Raw genomic sequence first — 22,376 nt, 5'->3', positions numbered from 1 at the left:
TTTTCACTCTCAAATGTGGTGATAATCCAGCCTTGTTTTGAAACCCTATACCATGGTTTGGGGCATTGAGAGCGGGCGGATTACCACCGGGGACAAAAGCCTCCAACACCGCAGTGATAAGCCACACAGCATTGCTGCATACTAATCTGGCCCCTATTGAAAAGAGGTCAGCAGTGCACTGAGCCAGGTTCGTGAACAAAAGACAGTTAACCACTCCATGCCGGGGCATTTTTCAATGTTGGTGATGCTGGGCCGGCATGACTATCATGTCTTCCATTTTTCAAAATCCTTCAAAAATTCATCATTTCATTAACGGTTGTTTATAGCTGCACCAAGTAATCTTTAGGCACTACTCTAAGTTGAAAGGTGACCGTCATTGCCGCCCGAGTATTTCAGCCAGGCCTGCAGCCTTGTAAACAGAGCCCAGATTGTGCGGTGTTGTATACATGTAACTGTCTTTTGTTCATGAACCTGGTTCAGTGCACTGCTGACCTCTTTTCAATAGGGGACAGATTAGCGTGCAGTGGTGCGGTGTGGCTCATCGCTGCGATGGTGGAGCACTTTTGTCCCTGGTGGTAATCGGGTGGCTCTCAATGTCCCAAACCCTGGTGTATGGTTTCAAAGCAAGCCTAATCACCACTTTTGAGAGTGAAAAATGTTGGTAATGCCCAGCAGCCTGGTCTTTTGTTCGAGTTTGGTCTTTTGTTACAGGGCCCTGTTTCCTTTGTCCGAGTTTGGAAACCCCGGCCACGCATATAAACCATACGTCTCCGATTCCGGAGTCCCCGGCAGGAAGTGGTTAAACTTGATTCCCACACTACACGGACACATAGGGGTCATTTGACTGATTTTGACTGATAGGACAACATTGTCAAGAATGGATCTATTCATAGGAGGATTTTGATCTAAATAAATAAGAAATTCATTGAAAATCAACCAGGACTTTCCAAACTACCTCTCCACAAAACATTTGGAATGCAAGCGACGTTACATGTAGCAAGCGATTCCGGTGGTCACATGTACAGTTCATTCGTTGGTACGGGCACGGTTCTTTTGATCACAAAACCTAAAACAGCGCTTTCAGTTGATCAGGATACAGAATCTGTGGGTGAGGTGTTATAATAAAAAGTTCCCAAAACATTTCAAGAAAATGTGATGCTATTTTTTCAAAGACAAATACCTGACAGATGCATGCATAAATCAGCAGCCACATGTGCCCAGTGGAAATCTACCTGGCTTCAGTATGGTACTTTATGGCAATCCTTACTTTCATTACCATAAATCTCAATGACAATACCAAGAATCAAAGGAAGTACATGTACATACCTAACACTGAAACCCTCTTGTTGTTGAGTCGGAGGCGGCGCACTCCTCGAAGCTGGTAACCCCTGGTCAGGCAGGCAGACAAGATCCCCCCTGTGCACATTGGCGGCACGAGAGGTGACACCACCAGGAAGATGTCGCTCTGGGTGGTGGCTACCAGCATGTAGGGAGGTTTCCTGCAGCATGGGGAATCACGAAGTATTACAGAACTCAAGTCATGATTCCAGTGTTGCAGTTGAGTCCTCACGACACAAGACCATCACACGATTTTCAAACTGAATTCAACTCACAAGTACTATAACGTCAAATGAAATGCAACAAAAGTCGCTTTTCACCTTCTTGTGACCGACCTTGTGACAGGTCTTGTGTTTGGTCATTTGGTGGTGACTGGTCAAAACGACACTGCATAAGTTATGATTCAAAATGCCTGCACATTAAAATATCTCAAATTCAAGTACTCTTTCATGGAGTGATAAGAACATACTTAGAATGAAAGGTCACATATTACAGCCTGTTTTATGCACATTGATTTGGTATATTGTCAATACGTTACAAACTATATAGTCGTTGCAATGGAGAAATTCGCTAAAGGCCACTGATTGATCCACAGGTGTCAGCTGAGATTGAGATTACTGGATCAGCACAAAGTATAACTGAGTGTGTTTCAGACCTGGCAAATTCATTTTCTGTAGTTTTTGGAACATGTATAAAGGCCTGACCGAACTACAGTACACATCACAGCATGTGAACAGGGCCAGGCACTGATTCATGCGCCACGTTTACCTAGTATGTCAACACGCCTACTGGAGCCAAAGGCACATAATATGTGCCTTCTGATTGGTCAAAACCTAGGTGTCCGGAGAGCATCATCTTTCCCAATTAACGAGCAAATGTCCACAGGTATCACAGATGCTCGCCTGTATCTTATTACACAGTCTACTTCGACACTACATAATCAAAATAAATAAAAAATAATCAAATCCAGGGTCTACTTACTTTATGACTTCCAAACTGTCTGCAAGCTGATCACCCAAGTCAGCTTGAGAGCCTCTCTTTCCTCTTCTGCCTCTCTGGTTTAGGTGCCCCTTGCCAGACTCCGCTCTTAGCTGGGAGGCAAGGGTGCCTGCCGATCCCACATCCACGACCCCACTCTCTGGGACCCGGCCGCCAAACCAAAGGGCCAGCTCGTAGCTAACTCGGTTGGGATTGCGCGGGCAGTACATAGGGACTTCTTCCCGTGTCTGGCCACCGAAGAGTGCAACAAGAGACCGGGGATCGGTGCGACGGGCTAGCTGTGGGTCCGAAGGCCCCATAGCATCCAGCCAGCGGGTGCGGGCCATTGCTCCACGGATTGCAACAGCCAGGATAGGCCCAACCTTATTGACATGCTTCAGCAGCTGACCGCTGTCCATTTCTCTCTGCTTCCTCTCCCTGGGGCTGCCGTTTGGCGGTGTCAGCTCCTCCACAGGGTAGAGCAAGCGCACTCCTGCAATATCCAAACTTTCTTGCAGGATGCGATAGTAAAACCCCAGCATGTGCCTCGGATTGCGGTAGACTGACTTGTAGACAAGGCTCATGGTGTTCTGGACATCGGCGTAGTTGTCATATTCCTCAGTGGACGTGAGGTCGGAGATGGCTTCGTCGGCGTCAACAGTTTGCCAGAAGAAAGCAGCCTCGCTGGACGGAAAGACCCGTTGCACCGCTTCACGATCTTGGCTAAGGGTCAATAGCATCGACAACGGCTTGGAGCTGATGTGGGGGAAAGCGGGGACATATGACCCGTCGTCAAGGACGGTGTCGTATGAAGCCTGGTCACTTGTGTCGGCCAAGCCCCCATCCCGCAAGATGGTGCAAGCAAAGGTGCTCTCCACCCAGGGGCAGACAGTCAGGAGGGTGTTGATGGTGAGGAAGGTGGAGAGGTGGGCCTGGAATGGAGTGCTGTCCCGGGTACTCTCCTTCCCCAGCCCTTTGGTCTTTCGCTTCAGCATGTGCTGCCTGCCTGCGCTAGGGCCTGTGGGGGTCACTGCCACATTCAGGATTGGCCCGTCATCACGGTAGAGCTGCTGAAGCCCCACCACCCAGAACGGGTGTGACTCGGGCTTGGGGATCCTGTCTGCCACAGGCTTGGTGATGCCCTCCGCCAGGTAGTCAAATTCCGGTGGGACCAGGGATAGCAACCAGGTCAGCAACAGCTGGTAGGTGATGGAGATGCAGTTCCGGCTGACAGCACGGTCGCTGCTGGGGCAACGCTGGGGGACGATTTCACCACTTGTAGACAGCTGGACAGTGAGGAGAGCACACTCTTGGTCTGGGCATAGGATGGGAGGTAGGCAGTGAGGGGATGCAGTGTAAGATGCCTCCTGGGAAATTCAGAAAATAAACATATCATTAGAATCTAGGTCAGAATCCTTTTCTCTCAGTCTGTCTGGATTTGATGCAAGGGGGGGCACAATGGCCAAGCCTCAAGGCCAAGCCACAATCACTCCCCCACCACAATGAAACCAAGCAAACATGTCCTAAACACATCAAAGAGAATTAAAAAGCCTCTCTGGGTTGCCTGACAGTAATAAAAGACAGGCCATGGCTTGCCCAGGTACCATCTGGGTATAATCCCATGGGGCCACATGACAGAGATGTTATGTACATGTATACACATTCCCATAGGACTTGGCCAGAGACTGGCTTGGGTTTCTTCTTTTCTGGATATTAAAGCCCCAACGTTAAAGTTGACCAAACCAGACTGTTCAGCGTGAACAGGGGTAGGATGAAATAGGAAGTGACTGCATTTGGCCCGAAATTTTTTTTTTCAAATTATAAGAAGTAAGAAATGACTGGGGAATAGAGGCCATGACCCCTTCACTTAATATTTAATAAGTCTGCATCCTACCACATCTACATTACGCCTGTTCAGCTAATTACAATTTGCCCAAATGGTAGATGGTTTTGAACCATCTACATGTAGTTGACCATTTGGAACTAGGCCCAGGTGCTCAGTCATGCAAATTGGTTATCAGTAGCTGATTTTATTTATCAGTATGGAGGGAACCATTCAGGTGAAACTAGCTGTCGGAGATGCCATTGACAACCAACACAAAGAGTTGTGGCCAACAGTAACACGTGAATGAAGATGAGATTTTGCAGAATAGATTATCAAGAGATGTTTGAGCAAAACTGTACTGCAGGTGTACATTGTCAAGAAGCAGTTGACTAGTGGTGGAATTATAGCTCACAACCGAACTTTTGCGGTGCTGATGGATATAAATGCACTACAAATACATGTTATCATCATCAATATCAATAGAAAGAGGCGTGAGAGTCTTAACCATATCATAGATGATTGGCGTGCTCCTGGCAGCAGGCCTCTTGCCGGATGCGGACAACCGGGGCCGGAGGACTTCTAGGCGCTTCTGCAGCCGCATCCTGGCTGCCCGCTCCTGCTCCCTCTGCTCTCGCAACTTCTGCCTCATCTCATCCTGGAGTAGATGCTCTTGATTCAAGGCTTTGATGGGGGCAGTAGCTGTGGTAGGGGAGGGTGGAGGGGTAGCGGGGAGGGCTTTGCCAGTGGCCTCTTTGGCATGGGTAGCCGCTGCTGTCTTCTGTTTGGAGGTCGTCTGGAGGGTTGGAGGCATGGCTTTTGTCTTGGCCGACTGGGCGTGGCTGATGGTTATGGGTGTCTGGAAAGGTTTAATTAGTGAGCTTTATTCACACGGTGGCCACTTTTGGACTGCTCCACGAATCCACTTTAACAAAACACTCTGAAATGGCAAGGGGCATAACTATTTTGGTACAATTGCGGGTATAGCCTCACTTTGAAACATATTTTTCATTTGTCAATAAAGGTGATGAGGCCTTTTATTTGTACTATGGAAGTACGTATCAAACCAAAACAATGATATAATTTGCCCCTACTGCATTATAGTTTTCATTCATATTGCCATTTTCAGAGAAGTTTGCAGGAATTGTCTCATTTTTGTTCAATAAGACTAAAAGAGGTATTTTGCAACTGTGCCATGAACCCATCAGTTGATGGTCATATCGTCAAGCAAACCAGCTATTAAAATTGGAAACACAGTGCATGCATCACGGTGCATGCAAACAGTTTCCCTCGTATAAAAATTTTGAGCAGAAATCCTCGGTACCCCCTGGGAACAGTAAATCTGCATTTCAGCCAAACACAATTTTAACATGCGTACACGGAGAACAGCACTAAAACTACAACAGCAAAGGATGTTTGGAACAATACATGTATCTTGTCGGTGGAACAATTTCCTTTTAAGATTTCCACGGCTGAGTTGATTGGTTGTTTAGTTTAACATTTGTCCGCACCCACAATTTAGTTTGCCTGGTGCCTGAATATGTGTTGGCAAAATAAACCAGAAGTTGGCAATGGGTCCTTGACTGAACTTGACCCAACATAATACCTGATCATGGACTAAATTTGCACACATCACAACCATAACATAAGATCATCAATGAAGCTTTGCTCTGTGTTCTTCCTACCTCTGTTTGGGGTTTTTCCTTGTCACTTTTTAGCATGATCACCCTTGGTGGTGGGGTAGCCTTTAACACTCTGCATAATTGTGTTTAAAAACAGATGCATCTGGGTAACAAGTGACATCTTACATGTCTTATTTCATATGTATCAAGTGCATTGTACCTGTGAACATCTGTTTGTCTGCTGAGGTTATTACATGTTTTTGTTTAATATGAGGAAGACTTCCCCGGCAGCAGTGGTGTAGCTAGGATTTTACTGGTGGGGGGGCACAAAGGGGCACCGGCATCTTATGGGGGGGGGGGGCACCAGCTTTCAGTGGTGTGTTTTTGGAGGCAAGTTTTTGTTAGCCTTGCTCAATATGCATTCCTCTTTTTTTCCCGGGGAGAGGGCACCTGGGGGGGCACCAGGAATTTGTGGGGGAGGGGTCATGTTACCCCCCACGCCAGTGCCCAGCAGTGAGTGGGTTTACTGTGCTGCACTGAACCACCACATTCCTTTCATTTGAGCCACCGACAGGGAACGTAAAAAGCACAACCATGGCAAACGTGAGATCTGAGAAAGCTGAAGATATCCTGGGGGTGGGGAAATGTGCCTCAAGTACATCCTTAATTCTCCATCACAATATTTCAACAATTTGGATTGAAAGTTCCTCCAAACTGAACAGCCATGACATGAATCCCTACACAGTCATCTGAAATCCTGAAGGAAGTTTGGGAAGAGTTTTGTGGGATTGAAGAAGGTAGAGAACTAAGTTTGTTCTCTTACGTAGACAATTTCAGAGGAATTTTGGAGGGTCTAGTGGTTTGTAGTCGAGACCATCACAAGGCCTCTCAGGAGACAATTCAAAAGACCGTTCACAAGACCAGTCGTAAGTAAAGGATGAACAATGGCAAATGAATGCTTCTGTTGCAATTCATTCGAACAACTTGTGACTTGAATGAGCCAATTCAGTATTTCAATACAGCAAGGTCATTTGGGAACAAAGCACCCACACAAGTCTGCAGAGGTGCAAGCTGATTGGGCAGACCTCGCATGCACATCCCAATAATATCTGACACCCTTCGTTTTGTGCAAAGGCTTTTAGAATACTTAAAATGGCTATTCAGACTGGGGATGTGTTTAGTCTAACAGTGTATGGCGGGTGTTAAGAGGTCTCGACTGCAACACCGTCAATTCAAACCGGGACAATGAGCTCAGCCAAGACACCAACTTACGATTTCTTGGCTGCACCTTGAGGTGGGGAGGGCCCCTTAAATCCTCTCTTTCGATTCTCTCTCCAGACTTGCAAGTCCTCCTCCTCATCTTGGCTGCTCTCACTCGCATCCGATTCGCTGCCACTGCAGAGAACAAGACCCCTGAGTCTAACTCCAATTTGACAACACAATGCATGACACATGTTCTACTACTTTTTGGTGATAGACTGCTCAATATGATTAAGATTTTATTTGATGGTGAGTTGACATGTTGCATTTCACTTGATTATGGCAAGATACATGGACAGGCAGGTTGTAGAGTTGTTATCACCTGCACGTGATAACCACGTGTTTGCGCAGCATAGAACCAGAACCAATATCCGGTTCATAAGTGTGACGTCACTTCAGTTTAAACCACACCCACTGCACACATGCACTGCACAGAGTTGCATGCACTGATTGTTGTTTACTTGGAACCATGGAACCGGAAGTTAACGCGCAACTTCAGTGATCGTCCAATGGGAGCCTGCAAATCGCGGCGCATCTGTCTTTGTGACGAAGTTACTTACCAACCGGATAGAACCAGAGTCCCTTCTTCATCTGAGTTCACCACCATACATTATAACAAGCAAGTTTACCAGTACCCAAAGATTCCTAGACATTATGAAACACTTGGTTTGGTTTTTGTCTTTTTTCTCTTGACTTAAAAACCAATGTATTCCAAATAGTGTGTTCACTTGAATCTCCAACCAACGTACATGAAAGTGTTGGTTTGTCTGAATAGAGTATAAAATGTAGAGTGGACTTACCCAGGTGAATTCAACTGAAGAATCCTCTTAACAGATTCAGGAACAACATCTGGTTCCTATTAATAGATCAATGCATGAATCTTTTTAGAATTTAGGAACTCTTCCACGCAGAACACCGATTACTTAACTCCCAAATCCCTATCTTTCTGCTACTATCGACTACTTTTTAAGCCAAATAAAAGGAATCTGACATGGAACATGCCGTAATACCTTCTCTTCTTTGGCTGCTGCTGTCACTCGCAGATCCAGAAATACGGTCTGTGTTCTTTCCTTCTTAATGGCATTTGTGCCTACCCCTATGGTGTGAGTGGAATACTCCAGCACAGGCCTACTCTGGGTTGACACACCAATGGACACTGTCGACTTGGGCACCTGATGCTTGTGCATAGGGTCATCCATTCTGTTGGAGGGGAAGGGACAATAACAGAAAGGTTCTGAAAGATGCGGAGAATTTGGCCTAGACTTAGGCATTTTTTAACGGCTAGAGGTATCCAAAGCAGAAGGCAAATAAACGATAAGCCACAGCAACAGCCCAATAATTAAACTCCACTACTGACATGGTTGTTCTTCAATGACGGGAAATTGTACACAGGCTTATACCCATTACCACCTGTATGAACTGAGACGAGTTCAACAAAGTCATTTGTCAAATTATTATTAATATTTATCTATTTCTGGTAATAACACCATGGATTCTTCAAAAGCACCCTAGGCACTGTAGCTTGCAAGCCCATGAAGAAACCTGTGGAGAGGAGACAAGACCACTCAGTAAATAGTATTACCAAACCTAGAGATTTCAGTTTCTAAGTGGAAAGGATGATACAGTGATGAGATCTTGTCAACACTTGTCGACTTCCAAACCCACCAATTTGGTGGATTAGAATATTTAGCTTTTAGAAGCAGTCAATAAATGGTAACACAGGGTTACACCTCTTCTCATTTTCCATTAATGCTGGGGTATACTTTGCAAGTCAATCTATTGAAAAACAAGCACATAGATTTTTATTTAGCAGCAATTTCTGATAATTTTCCAGCAAAGAAACTTTGTAGCCCTTGATCATGAGCCTGAAGAACCCTGCTAAGAGAGGACAATGCAGAAGTATGTGCATTCAGTGTTAGGAGTGAAACCCCAGTCAAATATTTCAAAGAAACCCACAGGCACATGTCGGGAGAGAAATCCCAATTCCAATGACCAACTTGAGTGAAATTTGAACCAGGGTCACAGCTACACATGTTGGTTGAAGGCAAGAAAAGTACCACTGCGCTAACCGGACTCCATAGGGAGCCCTATAGGTGTTACACGTTACAAGTGCACAAAGTTAGATCACATTAACCACTCCATGCAAGATTACAGTCTGGTTACTGTGCGTAAACACAGGTAGGGCTTAACCATCCAACACACCTTGATTCACATTTGGCTGACATTTTAAAATCGCTTATTTCCCATTTACTTATACACACCAAGTCCGAGGAGCCTGTGGAGGTGGACCATGTGTTGTGCTACTGCACTTGGCTGCTATGCGTGGCTGCTTGTGTTTGAAAATATTATTCTGTGGGCACATCTCAGAGTGTTGAAAAAAATATGCAGTTTCGGTATAAAGAAATACAGTGCAAATGACTCTTGTCAATTAGTATCCGTGGCATTTGGCATTATTGGCCACTGAAGCATTCATCGGAAGTCAAACCTTTCGACCAAAAATAAGACCGCTGGCGAGTGGTTAACTTACTCTGTATTGGTTCCCATGTCCCTCATCTTCCGGTCCTGCTTGGCTGCCCCTTCGGCCCAGGCCACTTTGCGTGTCCTAGGCGATTCTGGTCGTGGGCCCAGGAGCTGGGTCTTGGAGAGCGTGCCAGAGGACTGCTGGACACACAGCTGGGCCAGCTTCTCCATCAGGCTGAGATTTCCACGGTCGGCTGTGGGAATGATGAGCAAGTATTCAATTGAAATGAGGTAGAATTAAAAACTTAAAGTGTAGCTGATTAAGACACCATTCAAAAGGCTGTGGCAGAAGTAACTGCCTCAGGCCTCATTGATCCCAGTGTTGGTCAATATACTCCAGAACACAATTGCACATTTTAAGAGATGTGGTCCTTTAGGAACTGCTCATCAAGTGGCACAGTGATAATGTACATGTAAGCATGCTGCGGGTCCATGTGCGATAACTACAGGTATAGGAAGAATACAATACAAAACAGTCGCTGCTGCAGTGCATTATGCAATATTTGCAGGCATCAAGTCCCTAGTAAACATTCTTCATACGTACTTCAAACAAAAATGGAAAGTAGAAAGAACTTACAGACTGTGTATGGATTGGAATTTGCAGAAGCCAGGCTATGAGAGATGTACGCATCCGCATGTCTATACAGGCTAATGGAAGTTTAGAGACAGAAGTCCTAACATGTTGGCTAATCATTGTAATGATTAAAACTGCCTATCCAAACCTGTTTCGGTTCCATCACCACCTCCTGTCTGTGGATGAGGAGATCGTCGGCTGTTCTCTTCTGGCCTTCTGCTTGCTGGGGCAGGAAAGGAATCCAACAGCAGGTCAAGGTCAATGTCTTCCACGTCTTGCATAGACAGCTTGGGCGCCTCAATCGGGATCATCGATGATATCCTGCTCTTCTCCAAGTCAGTTGATGGCCTTTTCTTCTCGTCCTCCGTAGAGTTGGTGTCAGCTTTGGGATATGTTTCAGTGGGGGCATTCCTGTTATCCAGTGCCATGTTTCGGGCAACTGTACTGTCGGAGCCTGGGTCTTGCGTCCACCCCGTACCATTTGATACAGCATTAAAATTGGTGGGTGTCCGCATTCCATTCTCCCTGGCTTCCAAAGTGTTCATTAAGTCTGACCAACTGTGCATTTGATTATCATCACTGTTTATCCCTGAAATACTGATGAAGGCAGAGTCTTCACCCACCATGGCATGTGCCGACCCTACCTGCACGATGGACGAATCCAAGGACATCAGTTTGGCTGCGCCATCATCACTGTCATCGGAAGTCTTCCTGCTGCTCGACTGACTACTGGAATGAGCAGAATTACACTGATGGAGTGCCCCCTCCTGGAAAAAGGCATTTTTGTTGGAGGGTTCCAGGGCAGAGCGCCAGGTTTCTGGCGACATCTCAATTTCCTGGTGTGGGTCCAACGCCGTCGGAGTCTTCAGGGAGCGGCTGACAACGGCAATCTCTTCATCAGAGCTCACCTGCAGTGTCAAAGATGACAAAGTTCAAAACCTTGAGGGGCATATGCTGGTGAATTCAGAAATACATGTAAATGGACAGAAACACTGCAAACCTACTTCACACTGACCCTTGTCAGTTCCAAATCCCCTGAGGCAACTGAAAAAGAATTGAGAAAGTGCTAGCTAAGTGTAATATTTCTTTTACCCTGTGAAAGTTATAGACGTACATCTAAAGATTTGTTTTACTGTATGAAAATGTACATGTACAGACATACTGTACGTGTACATGTACGTGTAGCATTTCATTCTGGCACTTGCCATCGGTGCATAGGGGGATGAAAAACACTCCCCACAAGAAGACAATCTTTTTTACAGTATGATGAAGGGTAGGCCCAATATTTAGGTACATGTGACATTCCTTCCTACTAGAATTTAGTGTTGGCTATACCTGTACCAGGCTATACAAGCTTACCAGAAGAAATTCGCAAAGTTTTGGGCACCACCTTAAAAAAAGGAATCCCCGGAAATTTGATGTTGAAACCACCCTTGGGGCTTGCTTGTCAGTGATTTAGGACTTACATCGGACAAGTCAAAGTCAATGGAGGGGAGGCTGGCTTGCACTTCGGCAAAGATGGTGTCCAGCTGGGGCTGCATACCGATACCCTCTGGCAGGGCGGGGACTTCAAAGGGGGCGGAGTCACCCCCAGGTCTCGCCATGTCTTGTGTAGAGGTTGGTTTCTCCATGGTGGCAGGATAAGTGTCAGGGGCTACGTCTGCTTTCCTGAAGAGAGGTGGCGCCCTCTAGGTTTGTGGGGAGTGCTTTACGTGGCCCATCATCTTGGAACTGAAATACCTGAACAAGATGCAATTCACCAAAAATTTCAGGACTGTATGAATGGAGTGGCTATAAGTTGCGACATCTTAGACTGGTTATTGTGTACATGTACTTCTACTACACCAATTAGCAACATTAGAAACAGGAACCAGACCATGTCCATAGAGAACGGAGCTGGGACATTATTTCACAGCAAAATATAATGAGGTACTGTAGGCCCTACATATATTAATCGATCTACCACAAAAGAAAAGAAAAACAACTTTGGAAAGTTGACAGAATTTAATATCTTAGAAAAAAGGAACGAAAAAGAAAAGAGAGAAAAAAAATAGAGGATCCATGGATGCATGTACACGAATGCAGACCTGTGCAAGGCTCAAACCTGTGAGTCCACGACTTTGTGGAAGCCAAAACCTGATATGAAATTTGGGGTTGATTTGCTCTTTAAATGAAATCTATTCATAGGATAATCAACTCTGGAGTTTGCACAAGAACCAAGGGAAAGAACATTACATATCCCAACATATACATGAACATGCATACATGTATGTACTGTTTTCTACATACATGTATAAACTACATACATGTACATGTAGATGTATCATCTTAATCAAGGACAGTCATTGCAGAAAATGCTGAAAGGTCGTGAATCTGGGACTGAGGCATATGCCAACCTTACAAATAGGATACACTTAGAAAAGTTTTTTGATTATACACTGTCTGTGTCCACAGCCTCTGTAGTGGAGTCATAGGATGCAACATTCTTTCCCAGGCACGAACATGGTGAAAGATATTCTTGTAGTGGAACATCCACGAAGGTTTAGTGCATTTTTTATGGCATGGAATAGCAACAAGAGGAATTTTGCCCCAAGCCGAGAGAATCCTATGGGCACAAGTTTCATGCACGGATGTAAGCCCTACGGATCATTACTATTTTTTTCCAATGTTCAGTGGTACAGTATCAGCCATTAGAACGTGATAATACATGTATGTCCAAAAAAGTCCTAACATGGAAAATTTTGAAATATCTATTTAGAAAACATATTAAAATGGATACAATTCCACACATGCAGAAGCCACCTGACCTGACACGCTGTGTACATCTACATGTACAAACCCTGTGAGCATGGTGCGACTGGTCTGATGAACAATTCTGTCACTTGATGTCTGTGTTTTCTAATTTGTAATAGGCCCTACGCAGGTGCTAGATGTACCTTGTAACTCAATATTTTCCCTGCTAAATTTCACTTTTTAGTCGCAGTGGACCACTTTCTAAAGTGTTTTTGAACCACACTATGGGGGTAGATTTGAATTGTTCACAATGTACAGTTAGGATACAATTTGTCTGACCTCATTAAAAAAGTGGCAAAACTTTTGCAAACACCGAAAAATTGAGGAAAACTGTTTTTCAACCAAGTACATGTATATGCAAACTTTTTGCTCCATCTGTACATGTCATGCACGTAGATGACGGCAGTATTTCCACTTTCAAGGAAATTCAATTTTTTAAAGGAAATTTAATGCTTTCGAAAGAATTTTTGAGGAAATGAAAAATCTTGAGAAATATTAAGGAAATTCCCCGAATCCAGGAACATTCTGAGGAAATTATTAAAATATACAGAAATTTTATTGTATTCTCCTTAAAATAATTAGCAAATTCTTGACCATCAGTTTGAATTCTTGCTTTGATGTAGCGGCCTTTTTGTGGAAAAGTAGCCTTAAATTTCAACTTTTGTCAAGTTACACATGTACATCATACTTTTGAAATGAGCCAGATACTGAAATTTGGTGGACCGTATTCGCAGGGGACCAAATTTCAGTCAGAGGTAGTGTATTTATTTGAAAACATTAAATTTGAAGAACCAGACTCTATTCTACGATTTCATTCTGAACCCCCCAAATCACCTGGTACCATCCTATACAATACGTTCAAGACAATGACTGAACCTGGGTCTCCGGCAAATACAGTCTATGGCTGATCCTGTGAAGGAATGTGCACACAGCCTATGGAGTCCGTGTTACCAGTGTCACCAGACTGGTCGCTGTCCCTATTATACATGTACATGTATGTTCGCAGGACTGGGATAGGAACCAGATATGCACCACAGTAAGCAGCTCAAATATGCAGATATGCACCACAGTAAGCAGCTCAAATATGCAGATCGGTTTTTGAAGTGAGACAGAATCCTAAGTAAAAGGACTGAATTTTGCCAAAAATACAGTGTAGCTAGTACATGTACGAGGTCTAAAAAAACCATCATGATTACATGTACATGTAGAAAGGGCCTACAGGTACATGTACGGCTTTTTAGGAGATTTGATTGGGAGAGTGCAATTTTAGGCAGAATAACCTGGCACATTCAGAATCCCACACCCATAGCTTTTCATCGCAAAAAAAATTGGAACCCTGCACAAGAGCGCCTCATTTCACAGTTTTGAGAGTAGGCCTAGGCCTGTAGTAGGGATGTATGTAGATCAATAGAAATCTTTCCCTGTACTTACCATGCTCACACTGACAGTAAACCGTGAGTCCATGGGCAATCTTTTTAATATTTGAAATATCTTTATTGTAATTCACAATAAGAAGTTGATGAAAAGGTTTAGGGCTTGCATCGATAAACATTAAACAACATAACGGCAAAAACAACGAAACATTTACCATGATATACAGAGTTCTAAACAAATGACAAAAACATCAGACCAAAAGGAGAAAAAAAAGAAAGAGCATAAGGCAGGTTGGGACCTAGGACACAGGTGAAAAAACGGGAGCAACCACGAAGAGGCCTCGCATGGTAAAAATAATTATTAGGCCTAATAGAAATATATATTGAAATACTTGTGAAAACAAAAACAGATTAAGAGCATCAATCATATCCATGTTGAGCTCGCATCAATATTAATTTTGAGCAACAATTTAAGACAGCACGCTAGCTTGTCCCACAAACGACTGTTCAAGCAGGAAGACAGTACATGTACGTCTCACACGAGAAAATTTTTTCGAAGGCCGGCCACACGATGTTGGAAAATGTCACACTGAAATACAACTTAAAGATTCGCCGTCTAAGGTGTTCTTACAAAACTAACAAAATCGCAGTCAATACTGACATACTGTAGGCCTACATGTAATACTTATTAACAAGCAAATAGGCTAGGCTAAAACTTACAAACATCCTACTGCTTACTATAAGTACTAGGCATACATGTACATGTACATCATGATTTGTGGAAGGCGTCCGTAGTTACGGAATGACATCCGCTTTGGACAATCCTACTGCGAGCAAAAAAATATCGAAACACTGTATGCATGAACTACAAGTATGCTACGGGTGATTTCTTCTCAACCAGTGCGTTTCTTACCTTTATTTGGTTTACAAATTAAAAAAACAAAACACGACACAGTCTACAGGTTTTGAAGTTCGTTCGTACGAGCACACGAAACTCAGTGAACATTTGACCCGCGACTCCATGCCCAACTCCCGGATGTTATGAATATTCAAATCCAGACTAGCTTTCTCAGTCTAGTCATGTGCATGCACGTGCATGAAACGAATCTTCGAATGAGAGCGTCGAGCTAGCTTGCAATGTGGATGTACAGTACATTGAGCCATGATTAAACACAGTACTGTACATGTGCAGTAAATGTACACCTACGGGTACATTTACCTTTCGTATGCCGTATGTGCAGTACATTCACATCTACATGTACATCATAGCCCATGCATAATATGCTACGTCAGGGGGCGGGGGAAGGTTGTTTTTTGGGGGGCCAACATTTTGAAATTTCTGTATGTAACCTTTCATCCTTTTGTGGGTATTCTGAAGGCCGAGGCTAAATTTTGGTGCTTTTTAAAGGCTTCTGGAAAGGAACTTAGACCCCCAAAATAATTCAAAAAGTTTGAGTTGGCTCTGGAATATCCCCAATGCTGAGATGTCCCCCTCCCCCAAAGTCTATGCCAGCCTTGAATTAATACCTTTTCTTTTTGGGAGAGGGGGCTGACATAGTGAATTATGTGGGGGTGGTGCTTTTTTCCACGGAGAGGGGGATGGCTAAATTTATCTACTAATCAATGCTAGCCGTGTCCAAATAAAATAAAAGGGTACACCAAGAATCAACACAAAGTTCCACAATCAGAGAGAAGTAACGTACACGTTAATAGTACTTGCAATTTCTCGCTCATCAGCGAAGCTCAAGCCACTGCTGCACAGACAGATTTATTCAGCAGTACATTTTGTCACATGAAATTCAGAAACAATTTACAAAGAACAAGTCTGTAAAACCAGGCCCAAGTGATATATGAAGCTACATAATATTGCATGTGTGCACAGTCATCATCGTGGGCACACCTGTTGGTGTTAATGAGCACCACTTTTGAAGACAATAATGTAAACATGGTAAGGTTACACATGATTATATCACCTAGCTTGATGTCGACTCAGAATGAAGTTTTACGTTTGGCGAATCCCAATATTGCAAAAACTTCATCCACATTGCTCTGTGCTCCATAAGGGTGTGTGTCTTTGTTAAAAAAAAAAAGTGCTCCCATGGGTGTGGTTGTGCACATGTGCCAATGCAAATTACCTTTACTAAGACTAAAGGGAGCTCTGGCAATTTTGACAGCAAATTTCATCTCTTCGATATACTCATATTTCGAGCCCACATGCAGTAAAACTCGAAACACCACATTCTTAAAATCCTGCAAAAATAAGATGACTTAAATCTCTGAAATGTGTTCAATTTTACGCTTTTCAGGCTATAAATCACTTCACTACAGAAGAGCTGAACTTCTTAAAATAGTACACAACTGCTGTTTTAAAAATAGTTTTAAAATGTATCCAATCTCCAAAGATATGATTTCACACTGGGATTAAATCCTACTTAGTTATTGTAAGGTAATGCATGTTTACTGTCCAAGTATATTGTATAGGAAAACATGTAATGTAACATGTAATTTTTCACGTTTGCTGCATAATTGATACAGATAAAACACCTGAGGGCAAGACTGGAAGGAAATCCTGCCATTTGAACAACAGTTTTGTTAGCCAATTTTCTGCATACTATGTATACATGCATGTTGTTAAAAAGTATAGTTTATTATTCACAGCAAAATACACCCTAATGATAATAAAAAAGTGGCTTGGCCTCGATTCATTTCACACTTGACTTAAAGGAAACAATAATCAGAAGTTAAAAAAAAAAAACCAAGGGCAAACTGCAATTAAGAGAACAACTTGCTGAATCTTGCTCCTATATGCACAAATCATGAGAAACTGATTTCATTCAGGAGTCGGCCATCTTTCATTAATGGCTAGGTATTCTCTGAAAACAAAAAAAAATATGAAAAACCTAATACAAGTACATGTATGTGAGGGAACAAATATCAATGCAATGGGGGCATACAATGACTTACCAAACTTGTGCTCCCATTGGCGGTTCCAAACCATACATGTGCATTAAAAAGTCATGCCACCTTTATTGTCCAAATGAAAAATGTCTTTTCAAAGTAAGACAACAACAGAACTTGCAGCTTAACAGGCTTCATTGGGAAAAGTGGATCCAGGGAGCATCAAGTACAATGACAATCTAATGAACAAAGCTCACAGACAGTGAGAGCCCACCATGTTTAGCTAACACCTCACAGGTTTCCAAGATATTCAGGTTCATCTCCATCGTCCTGGGTTTCAAGATTAATATTTTTAAATTTGGTCCTCTGGATTGAGACCCTAAACAGGCCAATTAATCTCCCCAATATTCTATATAAAAATGTTCATACTGTAAGTTTTAAAAGTTTAGCAGTAGGGGAAAGTTGCTCTGGCACAAAAAAAAACCAATTTCTTCAAATACTAAATACCTTTTACTTTAAACACAAAATACCCATAATTTAGTTTCTCGTTAAATACATAAATATCGGTATATCAATGACAGGAAAATTGCAGTTCCCCCACCTTGCTCACCCCCTCTCAACGGGCATGGCTCACATGTGCACATGTATTATTCTGCACACAGGGCGTTTAAATATTTACCTTATATAGGCCTTTATCACAATGCTGCCATGTTTGTCTTGTTCCCTTTAGACCCACTGGCAATAACTCTAAGTACTAACAAAATGGATCAGACTGTTTTCCTTCCAGCTACTTTGCTTTGAATGGTACATGTGGTACATGGTACAAGAGGGATGAAAGAGATCTATTGAAACAAAGGTCATCCAGGTGGATTGGATGTAGGTGGGTGGTTAGCTGTTGCATTAATGATGCCACGGATAATACCTGTTGAAAGCCAACAGCCCATGATGACATTCTGGTTGTACCAACACTGTGGGTTGCTGGTTGATGACGTGTCATACATGTCCAAAATCAATCTTGGTACATTGACTGCTCGGGAAACTTCATCACGACATCGTCAACATGACCAACTCCGTGAAGGACGAGTCTGTCACCGTACACCGCAATGGTCCCAAAGCCGTTACCACCTGGTGGGATCTCCACCACGCCAGGGAAGTTCAAGAAGTGGATCCCCGACATCTCGTCGACGGTGTAGGCGTAGCTATGGGTGTGGCCCGTAAACAAAGCAACTACGCAGGGGGAGGAGCGCACTAACTTGAGAGCCTCTTGGTAGTCCCAAAGAAGACACGTGTGATCTCTGTGTATTGGGTAGATCGGAATATGGCCTAGCAGACAAAGGACCCAAAAATACAGCACTGTAAATGACAGTGGCACAAAACACAGTCACCATGGTAACCATCACATTCACATTGTTTCCCTGATGGTTTGACATTCTTGCTGTGCCTAGGCACTTCATAACCTTTCCTTTCTTATATGTTCATCAGTGGAGGATCTGCCTTGAACAGAAGCACCCCCTCATTGGTTGAAAAGAGCCATTTTGGTTGGGATTGCTCACTTTTTTGGCACAAGTACAAGTACATACATGTATCTGACCATAATGTGTGCATTTCATGATCATTTGTGAACCAGTGAACCGCAGTTCCTACCAAGGGGCCTGAGTTGTTTGGGATATTGCACGTTCTCTTGATCCAGCACAGGGCTCCTAACTGGATTGAGATCAGAGAATGATTTCTTTGGGGAAAAAAATGAATGACTATTTTTATGTCAACATTGATAAGTAAATTGTCTCATCTATACTTGACTTCAAAAGGGAAGAGCCCTACTGTTTCAATGTAACTTCAGCCTGCATGCTTATTCATCAAGTGTAAGATGTTTGACTGCAGTTTGGGGACATTCAGACTTCATGCACAGGCAGAAGTTCCACTACACGTGCCACACTTGTACTTCAAATATTGAATTATAATGCCCACTTTCTGGGAATCCAATCAAGGTGCCACACATTGTTGCTCGCTGGACCTACTGAGCATGTGTGACATTGCTAGAACTGTCTCAGCTCGGGGGGGGGGGGGGAATGCAGCTTGATGCTGCCATTTCCGGCACACACGTGCACTGTATGGGCAATCTAACGCAACAACCATCCGCCTTCACAGGTACACATTTATACATGTATGTACTCTTGTGTGGAGAGAGCAAACTGACTAACTTGCCTGCAAGTTACCTGTATGCGACAGCTGAATTCAACCCCTCGACCTTGAGTTCACAAATAACAACCTTCTTTAGTATGCCACATGCCTCCATATACATGTACACGCACTTACCAACAAGTGAAAGGCGGAAAACGACACACAAATTACTTGTGCAGGGCAATAATCTCACTCATTTCCGGGATTTCTTTTAATAATTGATCCACACTTGATCATTAGATGCACGATGATCACAATCAAGATTTTTTCGGGGTCAGGGAATCAGAGAGGAAAGCATGTGGATACCAAAACAGGGCAGGAATTTAGTTCTTGAAAGGGCAAGGCAATGTCTCATTTGCAATGGGCACTTGTATTAGAAAATCAACTTGACTATGGGGACATCAAGGCGATTGCCTCCGACACTTTTTTGAAGTTCCTGCCCTGCCAACAGCTGTTTTCAGTAACAAGAAATGAAACTTGACAGGTGTGATGAAGCCCTGTATATTCATACAGTGAATGTGTTCAAATGCAGGAAGCATTGGGCATTTGTACCGAGCCACATGTCATTGTGCCTCAATGCGATGATTTTACAATCGATCTCAAGGTGTACCACTCTACACACTGTACGTGTAGTGCGTTAGCATACTGTGTAACATTCTTCAACTATCAGTACACCACGCTCTGAGGCTTCAATACCAGGACAAGCAAACTTCCCAGATGGGTGTGCAGCAAACAAACATGTGTGCAGCATGCCAGACATTTTTCAGATTTTTGTTTTTCTTCTGAAAATCAAAGCACTCCAAATTTCATTTTTTTTTGCATTCAGGGGGGTTCACAGGCATGCACACTAACCATTGGTCAATCGTTGATCCCTGACTGACCACACGTACGTGTACAGTATGTTTCAATTTGATTATAAAAATAGGTTTTATAGTATTACATGCGAGGACATTCATTGCGCCTTCTAGTCCTCAGCACAGCCAAACTCTGAGCACAACTTGCAATTGTAATGGCTTAGAGATTTACTGTGGGTCCCATGGGAACAAAACGATCTTATGGGTCATCACTTTAATTCTGAGACATACCTACTGACTGCATTCTTACCAAACAAAATGACCTTTTCCTTGGCAAGACATGCTCCTTCTAGGACATTTTCCAACCATGCCATCTGCTTCTCTCCGAGCCCTCCATTAAATGCGACAAAACGCTTCTCGGAGACCTTCAAGCCCAGAGGAGAATTCAGAATCTCGTTCTTGTTGACGGAGCGCACAAGACGCAGTGACTCCTGACCGATGGGGCACATGTCGTTGTGCCCTATAATGCTTCTACTGTACGAGTCCAGTATCACCACACGAAATCCGGGAGCAGGGCTGAAGTGGTAGTACGTTGCAAGCCCTCCTGCCCTGGACTTGCCAGCGGACAATGAGTCTTCCGGAAAACACTCACACTCAGAGTCTCTCGCAGTGGTTTCGAACTTGGCCCCTGAGAAGAGCCGACTGTTCATGAGTTCCACCCGGCTGAAATTGTAGAATTCGTGGTTGCCAAATAAATGGTGGACAGTGCAGGGAAGCCTGTCAAACTGGTTCAAGATCACATCAAGGATGCGCAGTGATTCATCCTTGCCTCCCTCGCTGTTGAAGCCGTCCAAAACGTCACCCAACTGCACGACAAAATCCGGCCGAATCGCTGAGGTGTCACCGTCCATCCAGTGGTCCACCGCTTCCTTAAGCAGTGCCAAGGCATTGCGGTAGTACCGCATGCATGTCTGCGAGTAATTGAGGCGGTTCTCTATGTCGGCGTGCTGTATGTCTGAAATCACACCAAACGAGAAGACGCAAGCAGATGCCTTGTTCTCCATTCTAGTTTCTGCAAAAACAGAAAACGCGGTGATACAAGAACTACATGTTTACCATAAAAGCAATCCACCCTTACCTACTTACAAAACTGCAAGTCACAAGCCCAACTCAATGAGTAGTGAAAGTACGAGGTGGTTGAATGACTCACATTAACAACTCTTTTGAAAGTGAAAAAAATCACATGGGCCTAAACCACATGGGCCTAAACCACCCACAAATAGGTAAGCCTATTTTCAAGATGTACGTGTACTTTGCATTGGGGAGATTTTGTTTTTAAATTACGGGTTTTGCTCTCACCCAACATACATAATTATAAACATTGTCCAAAAGCTTGCAAAACAATTCACAAGCTTGCTCGGGTGGAACTCGAACCCACAACCTAGCTCCTGCTTAAGATGTCTGCACTGTAAGCAGGAGGTCGTGGGTTTGAGTCCCACCCAAGCAAGCTTATGAATTTTTCCACAAGCTCTTGGACAAGCACTGAGCAGGATACAGTATTTAAAAAATATATAGGCCTATGTTGGGTAAGGACAAAACCCAGGCCTTAATTCAACATTACACTTTACAGGTAGTCTGAGGAATGTGGACCCTAAATCGCCTTTTTTAACACTGGCACACGTGACACGGTTATCCCTGACCGTTACTCGGACCATGGAGAAATGTTTTATTTCTCCATGCTCGGACTAGTACCAGTAGTACAAGTACATATTGTACATGCGTAGGACGGGGGAAATGCACCTATGCATGCACATAATTAGACACTTTGTGAAACTGTTTCTACAGACATGACAGAGTAATATTAGGCCTATGGGGGAAAATAAAGTGAACTGAACTAACGTTAACTGTCAGGACTGTGGTAGGCAAAAACAACCAACCACAAGCATGACAAGCCCTAGATGAGGCTAAGTCTTGTTGTACAAGCCTAGCTCAGCTGCTTTGATCACAAAAACATCACGAATCACCACATGTCCATTCCTTCCTCCATGGCATTATATATTCATAACAACATGGCTTGGTGCCTAATGGGCAAATCTTCATGTAGACGTGCAACCTTCAGGTCTATGGTGCAACACATGCAAGAATGTCGCCCTTCCTGCTACATGCTGTCATCGACATGTGACAATGGACCGCCGCGACCGACCGCGCCGCCAGCTAGCCGGC

At 43.7% G+C, this 22,376-nt stretch overlaps 2 protein-coding genes across 4 annotated transcripts in view; both read right to left on the bottom strand.

Moving 5' to 3' along the window:
- LOC110989830 (dynein axonemal assembly factor 8-like) overlaps positions 1 to 15,346 on the bottom strand; it is a 30,084-nt gene extending 14,738 nt beyond the window's left edge. The window contains exons 1-11 of the mRNA XM_022254483.2: positions 15,194 to 15,346; positions 11,581 to 11,854; positions 10,263 to 11,022; positions 9,548 to 9,734; positions 8,031 to 8,220; positions 7,821 to 7,876; positions 7,033 to 7,155; positions 5,824 to 5,893; positions 4,647 to 4,997; positions 2,320 to 3,683; positions 1,327 to 1,499 (exon numbers count right to left, since the gene is read on the bottom strand). Coding sequence (XP_022110175.2) covers positions 1,327 to 1,499; positions 2,320 to 3,683; positions 4,647 to 4,997; positions 5,824 to 5,893; positions 7,033 to 7,155; positions 7,821 to 7,876; positions 8,031 to 8,220; positions 9,548 to 9,734; positions 10,263 to 11,022; positions 11,581 to 11,745 — 3,439 coding nt within the window. The 5' untranslated portion in view covers positions 11,746 to 11,854; positions 15,194 to 15,346. The remainder of the gene's footprint in view (positions 1 to 1,326; positions 1,500 to 2,319; positions 3,684 to 4,646; positions 4,998 to 5,823; positions 5,894 to 7,032; positions 7,156 to 7,820; positions 7,877 to 8,030; positions 8,221 to 9,547; positions 9,735 to 10,262; positions 11,023 to 11,580; positions 11,855 to 15,193) is intronic.
- A 656-nt stretch (positions 15,347 to 16,002) lies between these two features.
- LOC110989831 (manganese-dependent ADP-ribose/CDP-alcohol diphosphatase-like) lies at positions 16,003 to 22,374 on the bottom strand. 3 transcript variants are annotated; one of them, XM_022254484.2, is made up of 3 exons: positions 22,178 to 22,374; positions 20,464 to 21,225; positions 16,003 to 18,501 (listed from the first exon to the last, which is right to left on the bottom strand). In XM_022254484.2, exons 1-3 carry the CDS (start codon positions 22,251 to 22,253, stop codon positions 18,188 to 18,190), a joined length of 1,152 nt encoding a protein of 383 aa, XP_022110176.1. In that variant the 5' UTR covers positions 22,254 to 22,374; the 3' UTR covers positions 16,003 to 18,187. The 3 variants fall into 3 exon arrangements, with proteins under 3 accessions (XP_022110176.1, XP_022110178.1, XP_022110177.1); XM_022254486.2 differs by having other exon boundaries at positions 22,267 to 22,354; XM_022254485.2 differs by having other exon boundaries at positions 22,053 to 22,336.
- Positions 22,375 to 22,376: the final 2 nt, after the last annotated feature.

This window comes from Acanthaster planci, linkage group LG10, assembly GCF_054643075.1.
Source record: "Acanthaster planci isolate LZ-2023a linkage group LG10, COTS_SCS, whole genome shotgun sequence".
Lineage (NCBI taxonomy): Eukaryota > Metazoa > Echinodermata > Asteroidea > Valvatida > Acanthasteridae > Acanthaster > Acanthaster planci.
This window is presented reverse-complemented; position numbering and strand designations above follow the sequence as displayed.

Excerpts from the sequence above, each read along its gene's own strand:
- LOC110989831 (XM_022254484.2), bottom strand. The coding sequence starts at position 22,253 with ATGAAGATTTGCCCATTAGGCACCAAGCCATGTTGTTATGAATATATA. Across the intron at positions 21,226-22,177 it reads GAGGAAGGAATGGACATGTG|AAACTAGAATGGAGAACAAG; the intron begins GTGATTCGTGAT and ends CTGTTTTTGCAG. Across the intron at positions 18,502-20,463 it reads GGAAAAGGTCATTTTGTTTG|GCCATATTCCGATCTACCCA; the intron begins GTAAGAATGCAG and ends TTTGTCTGCTAG.